Source organism: Dromaius novaehollandiae, chromosome 1 (genome assembly GCF_036370855.1).
Source record: "Dromaius novaehollandiae isolate bDroNov1 chromosome 1, bDroNov1.hap1, whole genome shotgun sequence".
NCBI classification, from domain to species: Eukaryota; Metazoa; Chordata; class Aves; order Casuariiformes; family Dromaiidae; genus Dromaius; species Dromaius novaehollandiae.
In genome coordinates this window covers 95,271,071-95,289,045 of record NC_088098.1, presented here as the reverse complement: position 1 = coordinate 95,289,045, position 17,975 = coordinate 95,271,071, and the positions used below count along the sequence as shown (strand labels likewise).

General features: G+C 39.8%; 2 protein-coding genes across 6 annotated transcripts in view; one reads left to right on the top strand and one right to left on the bottom strand.

The window, feature by feature from the left end:
* CMSS1 (cms1 ribosomal small subunit homolog) overlaps positions 1-17,975 on the top strand; it is a 247,515-nt gene that overhangs the window by 77,365 nt on the left and 152,175 nt on the right. The window lies entirely within an intron of this gene.
* The window catches only part of LOC112990573 (filamin A-interacting protein 1-like), a 135,508-nt gene continuing 118,856 nt past the window's right edge, over positions 1,324-17,975 (bottom strand). For all 3 annotated transcript variants that reach the window (XM_026112434.2, XM_026112433.2, XM_064521043.1), the window contains 3 exons: positions 11,916-12,202; positions 9,410-9,583; positions 1,324-2,106 (listed from right to left, as the gene is read on the bottom strand). In XM_026112434.2, coding sequence (XP_025968219.2) covers positions 1,924-2,106; positions 9,410-9,583; positions 11,916-12,185 — 627 coding nt within the window. In that variant the 5' untranslated portion in view covers positions 12,186-12,202 and the 3' untranslated portion in view covers positions 1,324-1,923. The remainder of the gene's footprint in view (positions 2,107-9,409; positions 9,584-11,915; positions 12,203-17,975) is intronic.

Here is a 17,975-nt window from a genome sequence, read left to right as displayed (position 1 = left end):
GTGTGTTTTGAACGTCAAGTCATACAGGCTAGTGTAAGAGGAGCTGGGCCTTAACTTGCTGTGCTTGCTGCGGTGGGGGGGGGGAGGTTGCTGCTTTTGGGAGTTTGGTGCTTGGGTTTTTTTTTTGTTTTTTTGGTTTTTTGGTTTTTTGGTTTTTTGGTTTTTTTTTTTGCAATGGCAGGCAGTTGTGTGGAGATTTTGATGGCGACATTACTTGGCAAACATTTTGGAATCAGCTCAATATGTGACATCATACCCCTTTAGGGTTTTCCACATAAAATGAGTCCTCCAAAGAAAATACAAAAATTGAGACTTAATCTGAAATCTATTATTACATCCTCTAAGGTCTCATTAGGCACCTCAATAAATTTTTTTTCCTTTTTCCAGGCAGATATACTAAATGTTGCAGATAATAGTGGTAAATGTTTTATAGTCTTCTTGGGGAATATGGAGGAGGGGCAGGGAGGAGAATTTTAATCAGAGGTTTATCCTGTTTGCACAAGAAAAAAAAAATACAAGGATCATGGTGTCTTTCCTTCTGTGCAGCTTTTCACGCTGTGTGAGCACGTGTCTGAAGTAACATTTTGCCATATTTAGCAACTGTAGTTGTTTAGCTCTGTCTCCAAGAGATGAGCGTCTCACAGATTGTCAGAAAAAGCATACATGAAAACTTCTGTTCATCTCCTGTTTTGGTGCTTGAGATGATGATGTCTCACAAAAATGGTTTCAGAGGAAAAAGTCAATTCTGTGCCTTGTGGGGGGAACTGTATGTTTCTTTTTTGTTTTTGTTTTTTGCCTGTGTACCTATGCTTGCCTACATTCGTATATATTTTTTTGAAAAGTAAGATTTCTCCCCCTGCCTTTAATTGCAATCCATACCTACAGCTGTGTGCTTGGTGGGGCATGTGTGTGCTATCTCTGATAGACCTGAAGCAGAGAGGTGTAGTGGGAAAGTAGTGGTTGCTGCCAAAATATGTGGAACATGACGTTACACAGCAGAAGCAAAGGAAGAATTATCTATGCATAATGTGAGTTTAGCATAGGCTTGACATTCTCACACCCAAACATTTCCATCTGGAAGCTGTTCCTAAGCAAAAGGAAATAGAGACAATATTCTCCTATCTTCTGGCATAGCTATCCAGGGAATAGGAAATGTTCTTCGGTTCTCTTTTCCTTTTTTTTTTTTTTTTTTTCCCCTTCTGAGTATGTGTTCAGTTTACTTCAGATTCAGAGAAGTCACAGTTTAAAATGCTTTTCTGAAGACAGTAAATTACATAAAATTCCTTTCAATCCCTCTTCCAAGAGTTGATATTGAAGTCCTCACACTGTGCTTAAACAACCTGTTGTGCTTGTAGGTTACACTTAAACATGAAGTTTTGTTTATGGTTTTATGCCAATCCAGATGTATGAACTTTATGACTTTCTTACTTCCAAAGCTTTCCGTAAATTACCCTCTGCCTTCGTTTCCTCACTGTATTTCTGTGGTCTGTCCAAATCCCTTCTATTTTTTCTCATGTCCTCGCTTTTCTGCCATTTGAGGCTGCATGCCTGATTCCATATTGTGTTACCTACCTCAGTGTACACTGATCTTACTTAAAAAAGAATATTATTATTGCCAGGTGCACCTGCTCTGTGTTGGTTGCAACTTGTAACACATTTGTGCATCTCCTTGTATGCTCTGCAGTGTAACATAGCTGTTGTTCTATAACAGTGCTGAAGAATTTGCCAGCCTTTCAACCTCCATCACATGCTAAGGGAGATGTAGACAGTACTGCTATTTAGGAGTAATTAGTCAGGTTTTCATAGTTGAACTCTCAAAATATGGCTGTGCAAATCTTCCTGATTTCTAGTGGATGCAGAATAAGCAAGTGGACAGATACTCAGAGGTAATGTTAAATTCTTAGTAGTACATAAGAGGTAACCTTACCTTTTGCGTTCTTGTTCCAGTAAGTTTGTAAACTCATCACTTCTTTCCATGTATTCAGCGTGCTTCCTCTTCTCTTCCTCTAGCTCATACAGAGTCTGTCTGTGTGATTTTTCTGCCATTAGAAGTTGCTCAAGCATTCGTCTGTGGGTTTCTTTCTGTTTCTCTACAACTTTATCAAGCTACAAAAAAAGCAAAAACTCATCTGAAGTCCTTTGAGATTCTTTCTTAGGCTTTCATTAGTAAAATATTTAAACAGAAGCTTAATAATATAAAATACATTTCATAGCCTCATGGCCAGATCCTTTCCTATCTGTTTGGAAAGGGTTATTTAATACTGCCAACCTATTTCCAAGAAATTAGAAAAATAAGTTAAGGTAGTGTTTTGCAGGACCCAAAGTCACCTTCTCTTTCTGCTCCTGCCATGACTGATCCTTAACAGCTACTAATTAGCAGTTACTGTTCCCAAGGGCTGTGCTTTTCTCATTGATCAGTGTGGTAGGGAAACAGATGTCTTGGCAAAAGAAGCCTCTACTTCACATTGAAGTTCACTTGCTTCTGGTTGAATACAAATAGCTGTCTCGTTTGTAGCTCCATAGAAAGCACGAGTATTGAATTCTCGTTGTAGGGTGGACAGGTAGATCAAAAAGCAGTTTTCCTGTGGTTTCACAGCAGATGTGCGATAGAACCAGAAGTGCAAAACAATCCTGTCTCCTGGGCTTACTCTGTGCATGGTTCTGCGTTTCTGGAACAAATAAGCACTAAACCATCATCCTGCTACTTTGAAATGGTTGAGAGTATTTTTATTAAACAGTAGGACTGTTTCAAAGAAGTGCATATACTTTTAGAAATATAAGCCCCAAGAAGGGACTAATCATTTGGGGGGCTGCAGGAAGGAGTAAATAGGTGACTTTTCCAGTTTTGTTTCTGAAATTTCGTATGTTGTAAATGGGTCTGTTTGACAGATGGTGCCTTTATAGCACATCTTGAAAGTCAAATCCCTTCCCCAATGATTTCTGTTCAGCTTCCAAAAGTAATTATATATTGTGTTTTGTTCTTTTTCTTGATTTAGGTAATCTTTTTTAGGTTTTCTAAACCACTAAGGTATTGGCACAGCTATTCACCAGAGTTAATACTCTGTAGAACAAAAGGCTTTTCCACAAACTGGAAATCATCACTCTGATGATTCTGATATTCTTTTGATTTCAATACCTGACCAAGTTATGCAAGCATGTGTGTATGAAACCAGAAGGGATTTTCCTCCTTAGATGTTATCGATCTAGCTGAAGTTTGAGGAAGGGTTGCTGGAAGCCATCTAGAGACCTGGGAGGAATCTACATTTGTGAGAATCTATGTTCTGCTGTTCCTTCCTCTTCCTCTGAGGAGACTGCCTTCCTGATCATCAACACAGGAATCCTCATGTCCTTTTTGGAAAAGAGAATTTTTCAGTGCAAAGCCCAGTACCTCCTTTTAACTACAGTCTATTCTAGTAGGTCAAGCTGTTTTGCAGTATTTCACTCTATTAATATGGAAGAATTCACAAATGGGCAGTGTGGGAGAAGCAAGACTAGTTCTCGCTCTCCGTGTCCCCCACAAGGAATTCACATGCCACACAAAACAGTGGGGCTTCAGATGCTTAGGGCCACTGCTTATTGCAGCCAATTGAGTCCCAGGGGCATGACTATTTATTTACCTTCTCGTCCTGTTCATTTGAAGTCTGGCTGATACAAGTGATGACAGAAAGTGTTGGGATGCCCTAAACATGAGTTTCTTGAATGAGTGAGGATATCCTCAGCTTCTTTATGGTTTCCGAGTCTCCTGCTTACCTCAGCTTCTTGTTAAGCGTTATACACTCTCATCTATTTCTCGAATTGTTGTTAACTTTAATTGGTGACGCTGACATGAGTGAGGAAATTGGAGCTGTTGATAAGAGTTTTAAGATGGTTTGGGTCCAAAATATTCCAACAGAAATGATGAGTCATTTTGAAAATGGCCCTTTCTTTCTCCTCCTTGTGTCAGAGAGAGACTTTTCTCTTGCAACATCCATGAACTCATTTTGTCTGTGATCTAAATATGTAAAGAAACCTGTGACCATCCTTTTCAGCTGCTTTGTGATGTTACTATTACAGCTTAAGATTTTCCTTGCCCCCATCCCATTCACTCAGGATTTGTGCACTTTTACGCTAGCCAAGTCAATGTTTTCTGGAATCTTGAAAGAGGATCTTTCTTGGGAAAGCAGTTCTTACCTAAAGCCTTGGATATACAGGCCGTTTCAGTAAACCAGTGCCATCTCTTACAGTACCTCCTATCTGTGTTTTCCATGTCTTTCGCAAGGGTTGAAAACTGAGTTGGTTTGAAAGATTAGGATGAAGTTCTTACAGTGCTGAGGAAAACTGGTCATTTTTACTTTCTTTGCCCTGTCTCTTCTTCCCCCAGAAGGAGGAATTTCAAAATTTGAAATATTTTGTTCATCTATTAGCTCACCAGAAGGAGAAAGAGAATTTTTGGTACGATCAAAATGTGGTTTTTTTTTTTCTTCTCAAGATTTCACAGTCTTTTGGAGCAGCTATTACACAGATGCATGAAGTACCGTCACCTGAATTGCTAAGCCTCAAGTTTCCAAAGGCCGTGCATGCATGTGAGCAGTTGCTGTTCTCTGAAAGCAGCCTGCCTTCTGCTTTTGGGTGAAGTTCTGGAGCTGTGCTGTCTGCAACTATGAGCCTGTCTTGCTTCAACTGAAAATGCACTGGGCATCAGACTTGCATGATAGCATTCACTGGTCTCAGCCCTCAGTGTGAAGTCAGGTGGGGGAAAAAGGCAAAGGTGTGAAATTGTGGGGGGTTTTGTCAGGTTGTGTGCACAGACAGAGTTGAGGAAGTAAAATGATCCATTTATATGGACTGGACTGCTGCTTCAAAAGTGTATGTATGAATCTGAGTGGAAGTGTTAAATTGCTGTCATGGGAAAACAAAGTGAAATTTCTCATTAAAAGCTGATCATAAATCAAATGACTTCTGTTTCCCAATATATAAATGTCTGATGGAGATAAGGGTTAGTCAAACTGATCAACAGAAAGATTAACCAAGTAGAAAATATTCCTGCTTCTGCGTTGCTGGATGCGAAGGAGCTGCCAGCAGTGTTTTATGAGTTTGGTACGTTTTGTTTGCTCTAGAGTATTTACTGAATGGCTACAAGGGGTTAATTCAGGGAGTAGTCACTTGCATGTATGCACGAAGAAAGTGTTGTAACTCCCATTTTTTGTTGTGTGGTGTTCAGTGAGCAATGCCAGTGTCTTTCGCTTTGCACTTGTGCCTTTATCAGTGTTGAGATTAGCAGTCTGGATTACAAACTGGGATTTGGGACGGGTGAGGTGTGTGTATTCAAGGCAGGTAGGTGGAACAGGGAATTTAAAAGGGGGTAAAAGAACAGTCCCTGACTGGGCAGCTACTGCTGAAGAGGAGACTCAACTCTGGGGGCCAGAGTCCTGGGGAGAGTTGCATACATGAAAGGAAAAGAGAGGCAAGGAAATATGCTGCTGCATCAAAACCGCTTTTCATGTTGCGGTTTGCTCCTGTTGCTTGGATTAGAAAGTGCATTTTGGTTTTCTTTAAGGCATGTTCCGTAGGGCCCTACTTTGAGAAGCTGTCAAGTCAGCTCTGCTGTGAACGGTCACGGTGTGTGGGTGTTGCAGCTGGGGAGGAGGTGAAGAGTGAGGATTTGTGGGATTCACTCAGAGAGAAAGAAAGAGAAGCTGAGCCAGTCCCCTTGAAGAGGGGCATAGTGGAAAAGAGAACTGGAGGGGTAGCAAGTCCTAAGCAACAATTAATGCAGACATTTGAGAATTTATGCGTAAGCCGCATAATGAGTATGCCCATTTGGCCTTGTGGTGCTCGTGCGTCATTGTACAACATGCTGCTTCCTCCCTGTTGGATCACGTAATGAGCGGAGGTTTGATACTGGGTCACCACACTTTGGTGTGGTTTGCCTGGAAGTTTAGTTGTGCCCGCGTGTGAGATAAGGGCGCTTCCCAGGGGAGCAAATTTGACTCTAGCATTTTCCCTGTGGGACTTTGTAGCTGACTCCCATGTCTCCAGCAGAGAGGGAGCAAAGTTGTGTGAACCGCTGCTAGCATGGAATCCTACAGCACCCCCTTGTCCTTCAGATTACTCTGTGCAAATGCTATATCTGCACACAAAAAATACATACGCACATGCACCGCGCACACACTCACACACACGTTTACTCTGCATATACAATGCTTGGCTAAAAACCACAAAGAGCACTAATAAGCAGGCATATAAATGTCTTCTGTAGACAAAAAATGGTGATAAAATCTTGATTAAGTGATTTGTTGTTCTGTTCTTGCTAACCATATGGAGGTTTTGCTAGAATTAATTCTTGAACATGCTGTACAATGCAATGGAAAATAAGAGGCATGGTTTTATGTAACTGAATAGTTGAGCAAGCTAAAAATTCTTGGGAATTTAATCATTTAAAAACATTTTGCCGCCAACTTGTGTCTGAAGTCAAAATAGAATGGTGTGTCTCATGTCCGTTACGCTGGAACTGAACTTTCTCTCTAGACTGTTTTGTGCTCAGCGCTGTGCCAGAATAAAATCCAATTATTTACATTCCTTTATATGCTTCCAAAGTTTATTGAAATATTACTCCTGTTAATAATATCATTACGGTCATCGTGTGTGTATAACTATATAATGCTGAGTTTAGGATTACTGGAGACTTGGATTTTTTTGAGTAAGAATCAGAGGTTGCTGCCTTGTCTTCTTCAACCCTACTTCAGCTGAATTTCCATGCAGATATATTGGTCTGCTTTTCCTGACTGCTGTGTTGTCAGCGTTTTTGTTTCAGTCTGTTCCTGCGTCTGTAACCCATTCTTGCCTTGCACCACCTTCACTGAAAAATTCTACCCAAAATTCGTAGGATGTTGCAAGGATGTGGTTGGATATACTTTGTTAAACAGATGATCAGAATACTTCTTTCCCCAGTTGATTGGCACTGAAATTTTAAAAACGGATTATATTTTGGATTCTCCTTGTCCTGCATCAGCAGAATATAGACTTTCTTCTAGTTTTGGTGCTTTTGGAGGACGTCGCAAAGTGGTGGCAGTCGATGTTCATCTTGTTCATCAAACCGCAAAGTCCCAGATTTTTTTTATCTTTGACTATATTATTAGACGGTATAGAGAGTTACAAGTTGGAAGTGGCTTTCAAAGTCCAGGAAGATTTCAAACATGAGAAAAGACACCATTAATTCTGTGGTTTTTCCTTCTCTGTCTTCTTCCTCTCCTATCCCACATCACCACCTCTGTTTTTTTTGTTTTGTTTTGTTTTGTTTTGTTTCTGGGAAAAGGGTTCTTAGCCTGTATTTACTGGAATTTTGAAAACTGTTCCTTTTCTATGCTAGAGAAGTAGCAATTGACCTGAAGCCAGTGTTTTTCATGAAAAACTGAATAATAGCCTAAATTTATAAACCATGTAAGGATGGAAAACTTTTTCAAGCCTTTTTGTGTCAGACAGAAGCAAAAACAAAATAAAAGACTGTTTTCTTTTATGCCCCTTTAAACACTAGAAGATTTATTGTATCCTTCACCGAGAGAAATAAGAGTAAGCTTATCTGGCATTTGTAAGGTTGAAGAAAGCAATAACTGTAGAGTAAATTTGTCTGAAAACCCTCTGCTTTCAAAAAATAAAAAATCACTGTAGCAAGGGAGACATTTCTGGTCTATCACTGTCCTCATAATTTTTTACAAAGGAAGAGGGAGGTTACTACTGTTTTCTATTATGTTAGATTTCTTCCTCTACAAATCCTGTTCCTAGTGAGTAAAGTTGCCTGGTCACCAAAGTTTACCATTGCACTCTTGACCAAATTTGCTGAGCAAAACTCGGTAGTGTTTATGCTAGATGGGTGACTTGTGAGTCAAAAAGGGCCGGCAGTCTCTCAGAGGCATTCTGAAAGCCACCGTATTTTCAGTGGAGCTTTTGTGAAGTTCCTCTGCGTTCAAGGCTACCAGGCTAAATTATCGAGACTGAGAGGCAAATGCTCTAGAGAAACTGAACTAGCAGAGTTTTTGTGGGCAAAGTCCGAGGTACGTTGTCACAGTGGCATGAGGAAGCTTAAATGGTCCATTCCTATACTTTGCGACTGGTTCTACTTCTCCCATGGTTTTTGTAAACATCTGGAAAAAAAACTAAACAAAAACTAACTGGATCTCTAGCTTAATTTGGGGGGGTTGAAGTTGAAAATATATTTGCCAATTATGGCATCCTTTAGTTTACCAAGGTATACTGAGTGCCAGTGATGCGCCTACCATTTCAGTCGCTCTCAGAATGTTCTGTTTACCTCTGCCTTTTGGAAGTGCCAAACTCCAGTGGTGTTAGAAATCCTTTCTCTGCCATAAAGTGTAAGAAGGAAAAAGTGTGTATAAACTTATGTAAAGTAACAGACTGAACTTATGTTTCAGGCTTTTTTGGACTTCTCTTCAGATCATTTCCACTCATACTCAAAGTTTCTGTGACATAATGCCGCAACGTTCTAAAATAAATTAACCTCTGCAGCTGAACTTTATCTGTTTCAGATTATAGCCAGAGATTTTAACCTTTGAGCCTCTGAAATGAGTGCTGACCTTTTGCCTGACATTATTTTCTCTGAAGTGAACTCTGTATCCCTGAGTAGATTTTTATTCCGAAAGCTTGGAAAACACTTGATAGAACAATTTTATTCATAACTTCTGTTTTTCTTTTTATGATGATTATCTGTAATCAGCAGCATATTAAAAACATGTTTATCTAAATTCAAGAGGAGACACTGTGGGAGTTCTTATTTGGAAAAAAACCACTTATTCAGATATAAAGGGGTTTTAATATGTAATGATTTGCATTGCAGGACAGAGAAGAAATTCACAGCATTGTTCAGAAAGTATGGCTTCTGCTACAGGGTAATTAAACTAATATTTATATAAATATGTGATTCTGTCTGGATGGAGTTTCTAATGATGTTTCATTACATGATTGGTCAGAGTAGCTACTGTATACCTGCGATTCCCATAGAATTAGTGGGGCGTACAAAGACACACATCTGTGCCATTACTGCTGAACATGTCCTTGTCAGTCATTGGTAAGATGACCTCAGTGAGATTAATGGAAATATATCTGTTTGTATGAGCTGTGAATTTGGATCACAGAAAGGAGAAAAGAAAAACATAGCAAAGATAAAGTCTGATTATCAGAGTTTGAGGTAGACATGTTACCTATGTTTATAGCCACCAGCATGTAGTGTAAAATAAAGATCGTTAACTACCTATTTTTGTGAGGGAGCCCTAATGTCCTGGACTTTGTTCTGCTGTCACTTACACCCATGTCAGATGCTTGCTGTAGAGCACGTTTGCTTTCTTCCCTTGAAGTCAGTGAAATGTTTTCTGCTGAATTCAGGGGGAACTATGGCTAAGCATCAGCTATATATTCATACCTCTCCCATAGGCTTCTCGTAGATATCTTCTTGCCATTGTACAGCCTTTGTTTGAATAGCATCTCGCTGGAGGGCCTCCAACACCTTCTTGGGAGTAACAAAGCCATATTGCGCTTCAAGCAAAGCCAGGTCAATTTTTTCAGCCTTAAGGATTCCTATCACTTCATCTTGAGCCTGCAGAAACACAATATAACATTTTATTTTGTTAAACTAGAATTGTGTATTAGCAGGTTAGTCAGATACTTTCTTTTGTTGTTCAGACAACTAAAAAACTATTCTTAGAATGCTATCTGTAAAGTGCCCAAAGACAGCTACTAACATGAAAACAGGTTTAAAAAAAAAAAAAAGTGGAGGAAGTATTGGTCTTTGTGTTTTGAGAGTCCTGCGTAGAACATCAAACTGTCAGAACCCTCTTCAATGCTTAAGTACTTTGTTAAAGAAGAGATTGCAATGTTGTTTCTGGACTAGTGTGTAGCATTCACAATACAAAATCTCAGCACAAAGTGTGACTTGTGGCTTAAGGAGCTGAATTTTAATTTTTGGTGCAAGATTTTATGATGGTTTCTGAAGTCCGAAAGTGTTGCACATTCCGTGTAGGTTGGGTACAAAGGTAGCTTTTGTAGTTGAAATCAGCCTGGGGGAGCCTGATTGTCTTGTGTTGTTACGTAGAGCACGTCTGAGCACTGAACCTAGAGCACGTCTGAGCACTGAACCTAGCGAGGTGCATGGTGCAGGGCTGTGACCTTTCGCAGCGCACATTCCAAAAGCATGCAGTAATTTAAAACAAGATGAATTGCCTTCAAAGCTGGCTGTAGGTCCTATATGTATGTGTGCATGCGTATATGAAACCACGCCTTCTGTATTTATAGGCATGTAGATGTGCATGCAGTTGTGCATGTGCCCTCAAATAACAAACAGCCTTGTGGCATCAAGTGTTTTTTGGAATTAACTACTGTAGTGGCATTCTCAATTTGTGAGTGCATCCTAAAATGCATTTTAAAAGGTATTGATTAATAGAAAGTGGTGTTATCTGGAAATCAAACATGAGGTTGGGTTTCCAAAAATGCTGTCATATTAAAGAAAAAAAGAAGTATAATGCACATTTTTAGACTACACTTTTTTAAAAAAAGTACCTGCATTTGTTTTCTTGATCATATAAAATATCTGATGACATCCGGTAACTGAAGAGTAAATACACTATGTTCTCATATATTTTAGAAATTCTCCCACAAGCTGGCAAGTGCACATACCTTCCTAGTTTACATTGCTCTGTAAGTCCATGCTGGAGAAACATGGTTGTGTGTATCTGCAGTATCTGAAATGTTAGTTTCAATTTCTGAGAGGAGGAGAGAACTGTTTTGAAGGAGTGTGTGACATCTGAATTTTAATCTAAATTAAGAAAGAGCAAGTGAGCAGAAGATAGGAAGCATAATGTTTTGCAAACGCACAAGTTGTTCTGTTTTCACATGATGAAATGTTTCATAATAATTAGCAGTAGACTTTAGAGATTGGTACCACTGTGAAAAAGTATTAATATTGCATGTGTGTTCTGTGAAGCACTTCTATAAGCATATATTATTATGTAAACAAATCTTTATGTTAAGAGTGGAACTACCCAGGTGCTGTCTAGATGATGAACCGCGAAACCTTGTGATGAAGCCCTTTGTGCGCCTTTGGCCAGTTTGATTGCCTCTCTGCTGGTGAGCACTTTTAAGTGGCTGTCACTACTTCTGGGCAATCAGCCTGCCACGGAAAGCACTCCTCCCTTGTTTTTTGGAAATCTGGTTCCTGAAGTTTTATTTGGCCAGGATGGCCATTGTTTACCAATGCTAAACTTGGTTACCAATGGTAAACAGCTTGGCAGCTGGCTTCTTTTTCAGATAGAAAAATTATCTTGTCTTTAAAATCCAGTATCTTCCGGGCTAAGTGGCACCGAGCACTTACTCTTCATCCTACAGGAACGAAAATGGGCGTTTTGAGTTGCTAATAAAGAATGTTAGGACACAGTTGATTGAGTTACCTCTGGTGACCTGGGTCATACTGATTCATAAGGACTAATTTTCATGGCTTTGTAGGAGAGGGGAGATGAGAAATAATTACCTGACAGATCTTAAAAGTCTCTAAAACAGTCTCCAAATAGTTTTTCCAATGATGAATACTTAATATTCAAAATACTTAGTAGAACGGGACAGCGTAATAGGAAAGTTTTGTGGGTTCTCTGCTTTGAGAGTTAAGCAGTCATTCACAATGGAGCAAGAATGTTTCTAGCATGATACAGGCACATTGTGAATCAATTTTGTTTGCATCTAGGGGAGGTGTAAAAATCACTTTTCCAGCTGATAGTTATTCCTAATATTTGGATAAGTTGCGTTTGTATGTACGTTCATGTTTGTCCTCCTGCAGCAAATTAGGTGGGATGTTTCCTTAAAATGAAAGCAGTATATGTTTGCAGTAAAGTGAAAAAGCAATGCTTTAATCTGGAATATAAAATAAGAGAATAAATCACCTGTAATTCACCCTCTAGGACACTAAGAAGAAATAGCAGGTCATCCCGAGAGAGATCCTCTGTTTTCTTGAAGGAACCTCTGTGTTTTTTCTCTGCCTTAGGGCTGCTTAGGATAGTGCTGGTTTGGGCTACATCATCCTGCTCCTTCTGCCTTCTTTGCACATTTCCTCTCGCACTGTAACCGGCTTCTTCTTTATGGTGGTCTTTTAGCCTTTGTTGGCACAGCTTGGGTCTGGTTGGGCTTTCTGTGCTGTTACTTCTGGAGCGCATGGTTTATAGCTCTGAAGCTGAAGGAAGGGGAGAAAAAAGTAAATGTTTAACTAAAAGAGAATATAAAACTCTTACCATGATTTATGGTCGGTAGCGTTCCCTCCAGACTAGAAGTTTTCCCTCCCACGCAAGGCACTGTATGTCATCTGAGTGGACCCAACAACCTCACGTCAACCAACAGCACTAGGCTGTGATCTTTACTGGATGTTGAGGTGTAGGGAAGTACTTGAGTCTTTCTGGTCCTATGCACTTGTAAGAATTTCATCCTTAATATTTCCAAAGGCAGCAACTTTAGTGGCAGCACTGTGTATGTCACAACAGACCAAATTTCCCATTTGAGAGATAGTGGGTACTTCACCTTTCCTACCATAGTACTTCTTCCTTTCCTTCCTTCTTTTCCTTACCATAGTACTTCTACAATGAGGCAAGTTGAGGTTTAGAGGGTTTTTGCCAGAAAGATGTTTCTGTTCATATCTCTTAACATCCCACCTCTTACAGGGATAGCCATGCTTTGGTTTTGTTTCTTTGCAAGGGAGAGCTGTCCTCCACTACCATGAGTCACACGTTTGGCAAAATGATAAGGGTCAGCACATCCAGAGGGCAAGGCATGAGCCTCATCCCTCAAACAAACAAACAACAAACAAAAAACCCCCAAATCCCCAGCTTGTTGATCAGTGTCTCCCCTGACAACCATGGAGTGTGAAAACATACTATTTCTTTGGTGCTAAACTCTGAGGCTGTAATACAGGTATTAGTATCTAGGCAAAAGGAGAGCCTATACTAACTAGGCCCCTTTGAAGTGCTGCTGTTCTGTAAATATACTTTAATGCCTTTGCAGATAAATGAGTAACACTGTATAAATATTGAGTAACCTCAGGGGACTCTGTTTTGCTTATTAGTGCTAAGATTGAGGATTGAATGGATTACAGTCTACCTCTACAGGAAAACTGTGATGTGGTGACAGGTACAGTCTAGCAGACAAAAGCCTGATCGTGCGGTTGAAAGATGAAGTTAAGCAAATTCCAAATCCAAATTTGCCACAATTTTTCATACTGAACTGTGAATCTAATTGCTGAAAGTTCTCAAATCAGAATTTTGGGCATTACTTTGGAAAAGAAAAATGAAATAAAGGCTCTAGCTCAATGGCAGCTGTTTGACTTGAAGCAGTGATTTTATCTAGAAAAATTGTTACGACCTAAGGTAGGCAGATGACCATGCTGCTGCTTTTTGGCCTCACAAATCTGTGGCTAGTAAAGTTCTTTGAGAGCTCCCTCTTCAGCCAGGTTCTAAATCTAAATCTTAAACTTTGTGGCTGCACTCTTCAAACATGGTGATTTTCCACTGAATACTACAAATACGTGCTTTTATTGTATTTTATCTGCAAGAACTGAGGAAGGAAGAAGCTTTTGTTTTGGTTTGAGTGAAGGTTGATAGTGGGGAAAAATGATCAAAATCGGGACAGGAAAAATAAGTGAAATTTTCTGTGAAGCTGAAGTCTAATCTAAAGCACTCATAATATCTTGTGTCTTTCGTAAGAGAACTTGTTTCTCCAGGTTTCCAAAGACCAGGGTGTGTCAGATTTGCGCGCCAATGTGCACTGAATACCTGTTTTGTGAAGCTGTGCATTAAGTGTCAGGTTAGGATGGGACCTCGTTGCTGTGCATATGGGAAGCTGAGAGCTGATCATAGCACGCAGACAGCCATAGTCCCTGCTCATGGTTAATTGAAATCAGTGTTCATCCTGTCCTTTCAGTTTACAATCATTTTGTTTCTTTCATTGTGGTCTGCTTATTTGGCTTACTCACGCTTAGCATCTTGCTTATAGATTATTATGGTTTTGGAACAAGGTCCTTTGAGCATAAAATGCTGTCTGCCTATTTGGCTTTTACATATGGTTAATGGCTAGTGATTGCAACAGTGTCAAGTGCAGGAGTTGCAGGTTAAATCAGATGACCTAAATTCACTTTGAGCTTATCCATGCACTCTGATTCTGCAAGCACAGGATACTGTGAAATGAATAAGCAGTCCAAGAAGTCCTTTGTTTTCCCCTCATGCGTGCCAGGTGCAGCAGCAGTCTCAATTGGGCATCAAGCTACTGCCAGACTTCTGACAGCAAGCATAAATACAGCCTTCCTTGCTGAAGGAGCAGTGGAACAGGTGCATAGCGAAGAGGTTTGTACCCTTTAAAGTTTCTTTTGAGTTGTCTGCACCTGGAAACAGGATTCAGAACTTGAAAGAACAGTAGTCCGAGCAGTCCTGACAAATCAAACATTCCCCCCCGCCCCCTTCTCTTGCACTTTACATATGCTCTTGACTGCAAGTCAGTGATGCTGTGGACAGTTCTCACAGCTGAAGAGGGCTAGCTGGGACTCCCTCTTGAGCCTGTTGGGCCTGCTTCTTGATCTGCTGGATCAGTCGTCGTTATTGCACTGACAAAAGGCACTTGGTGCCTGAGAAGGCAGGCTGACCTGCTGAATAGGTCACCTTCCTATGGACATGGTGCCTTTGCAGAGCCACAGAGTGGATTTTTTTCTTTTCTTCCTCCTGAGCAGAGTCATTACCTGCACTTCCCCTGCATTCTGTTCTGGCATTTCTGAATGCCGGTATGTCTACTATTAAATCTGCTAATGAAAATATTTATTAGTTTTAGCAAACAACACTAATGATTAGAGACTGAAGTGGCATGATAAATGTATGCCTTAAACTATTTATTTATTTATGTAAATGTAACTGACATAAGAGGCACCAATGCTCTGGTATTAATAGGCTGCCTTATTAACGTATTCTTTCTCTGTTGATTTATTTAGGCCTCCTTATTACCTGTACAGACTCTTGGCTGGCATTCTTATTATCTGTACAGAGTGTTTGTCTGTTTGCTCTATGATACTAGAGCTAGTGTCTTATTTGTAGTGGTCAAAGGATATGTGTGTGACAGATTTGAAGAAAAAAGGAGTATTTCCTACTTGCTCAATTGATAGTGGTATTTGATGTCAAGTTGAACTGGTATTTGGAGAAAAACAGACAAGATTTCAAGCACACATTTGTTTAGTTCAAAATTAGAGGCTTTCAAGCTTCAAGCTCTCTGCACATGTTCTGATGCTGATGCAATTTTCTGCATGTGAACTCTGTAGTGCCATGTATCCTACATACATACACATATAGAAAGGCTACATGAAGTGAGAAATAGTACATCCCTGAGAAAAGATATAACTTAGTCATCTTATTTTCATTATTCATTTAATTTGCAGCTATTGCTCACGATTTTGTATACACCATTTAGTTATGTCCAGCAACACTAGCTAGCACTTTGCATTGATGATCTAGAAATCTGACTTGAGATGAGCAAGTAAAGGAAAGCAGCGCAGAACTACAAGCTCTCAGTCACTATGCTTCATCAGTTTAAGCTGTTCTGTTACACTACCTTAATTTTCCTTAATTAAATATCTTTCAGGAAGCTGATACTGTTATTAGAAGATATATATGGTGAACAGCTTCATTTAATCAATGTTTCTATTCATCAATCTTTTCTGTGTCTTTACTTAAAGCTTAATTTAGTTTGGGTTAGTGGAAATATTTTCCCTGGTGTTTCTGAGGCCATTTGCTTTTGAAAAGATACACACACACACACACACACCCCCGTACGCTGTTTCCCCAGCTTATGCTAAAAGCGGGTGCAGTGATTAGACACAAAAGACAGTACCACGCTGTATTTCTGGAGCTGGGAAAATAAAGCAGTGTTGGTACTACTGTAAGTAACATAGCAGAGACTGTCAAGTTAGATGGCAGGGTATTGGGATCCCGTCATTGCCAGTCCTGCTGTCTTGCTTAATGAGCCTGGATAAGGCAGTTGTAACATCGTGTTTCACATAATTTTAGGAAATTTTGTCTTTTCTTTTTTGTAAAGTACTTTGAGATCCTCAACAAAGCCTGTGTAATATAAAAGCATAATTCTGCCAAGTACAGCCCTACACATACTCTAAAGTTTCTGCTTCTTTCCTCTTTATTATTTCCGGTATGGACAATCAATATGAAGAGATGTTAAAGGAAATTGGTGCTAAAATAGACTGGCCTTGCACCTTGCCTCAGGTCATGGTAATTCCATGGTATTAGCTGTAGGAGACCTAAAGAGTGCAAAGTCCATACAGATTTTTAGAGTAGAGGGAAATTCTGACGGAAGCCTCCAGAGTCTGGGCTTGCTCTGCTTATTATCTTTTTGTTTGTTCAGAGAGTGGTAAGTAGGGAACAAGGGACTGGAAGTTTATCTTGAACTCTGTGAAGGAACCAGAGCACCTTGATCATGACTCTCAGATGAGAAGCACAGACTTAAACGTGCTGTTTAGGCCAGAGCAGATATTTGTAAGCTACTTTGATACCTCAGTTGATGTTAGAGCAGCATGAAATGCCAAACATTCTTGCACAAAAAAGAAATTACTCTGCAAATGATTTGTTCTCATTTCAAGGTGGTAGCCCTACCATCAGTTAGCTTCTGCATTCTGGTAAACCTGCATTGTTCCTCTTGCAGTAAAAGAAGGGCAATTCAGAAGCTTCATATTATTGCAGATAATGTAGCTTTTGGTGCAGCAAGAAAAGCAGGAGCTTAGAAATGGAGAAGAGTAAACATCTCATCCACCTATCTTGAAACTCCTCCCCATCTTCAAATTGTCAGACCTCCTGATGCAGCACTGTCCAAGTGACTAACCCTCAAAGTGCTCCTGAGAGTTTGGACAGGATGTTAGCTGCCCTGTGCTGCCTTCTTACCATGGCACCGATGTGATCCATTGTAGTCCAGAGGATGCTGGTTTTCTATAATGTTATTCAGCCCTTGAAATGCTCTAGTGTAACATGCAGGCTGGAAACAGTGTCACTTAAAATTTTCCAGTTGTGTGTTTTGGTGTGTTGGGTTATATTATACTTCAGACAACTTTTTCCATGTGCTTGAAGATTAATGAAGAGAAACTTTTTTTTTTAATAAGGTGGAAATGTTAATAGGCTCATAAAATTGGTGGATATCAGTTGTCTCATGGCACTCAAAAAGGTCTCTCATCCCTCCACAGCCAGGGCTCTCAAGATTAGCTTAATGAGTGGAAAACTTTCAGACAGCTTTCACTATACATGGCATATTGATGCAGTCTGTGTACAAAAAGGGTTATCTTCCAAAAAAGGCAGAAAGAAGTGTTCCATTTTGGAATAGGAGTTGTTGCTCACCATATAGAATCTCTGTGATTTCTCCTAGGGTATAGGTCTCTTGCATTTTGTGGCAAACTCCAGACAGGAGCTAATTTAAGCCCTGTTTCTCTGTACCACCAAGTAGATAACAACATAAAATACTTCAGAAAACAGCTGTCAACAATGCTAAGAAATGAGAAAGCAGATGGAGTTATTTGGCTGAGTGTGACCTATCATCTTTCATTTCTTTTAGAGTAATCATTACACAGCAGAGATTGTAGCTTCAGCAACAGAAGAAACTAGATACTTGTTAGCATTCTCATGTGATGCTTTGCTTACCAGCTATAAGCAATATCTGCTTGCATCAAAACAACAACAAAAATTTTTTAAGAGTTTGAAAGGGACCTAGTTTATGAAGTCAAGTCACCTGAAATCACAACCAACTATGCAGTGGGTATTTCATCCAGATGGGTCCACAGATTGGACCATACAACTCTGACCCTGTGTGCTTGTACTCTAGATGCCACAGAACACTCTCTAACAAACTAAGCTTTTAACTGTGTTTTTTGACCTTTGCAGTAAGTGTCCTAATTGAAGAGAGCAAGGCCTGCGTTTTGCAGTATC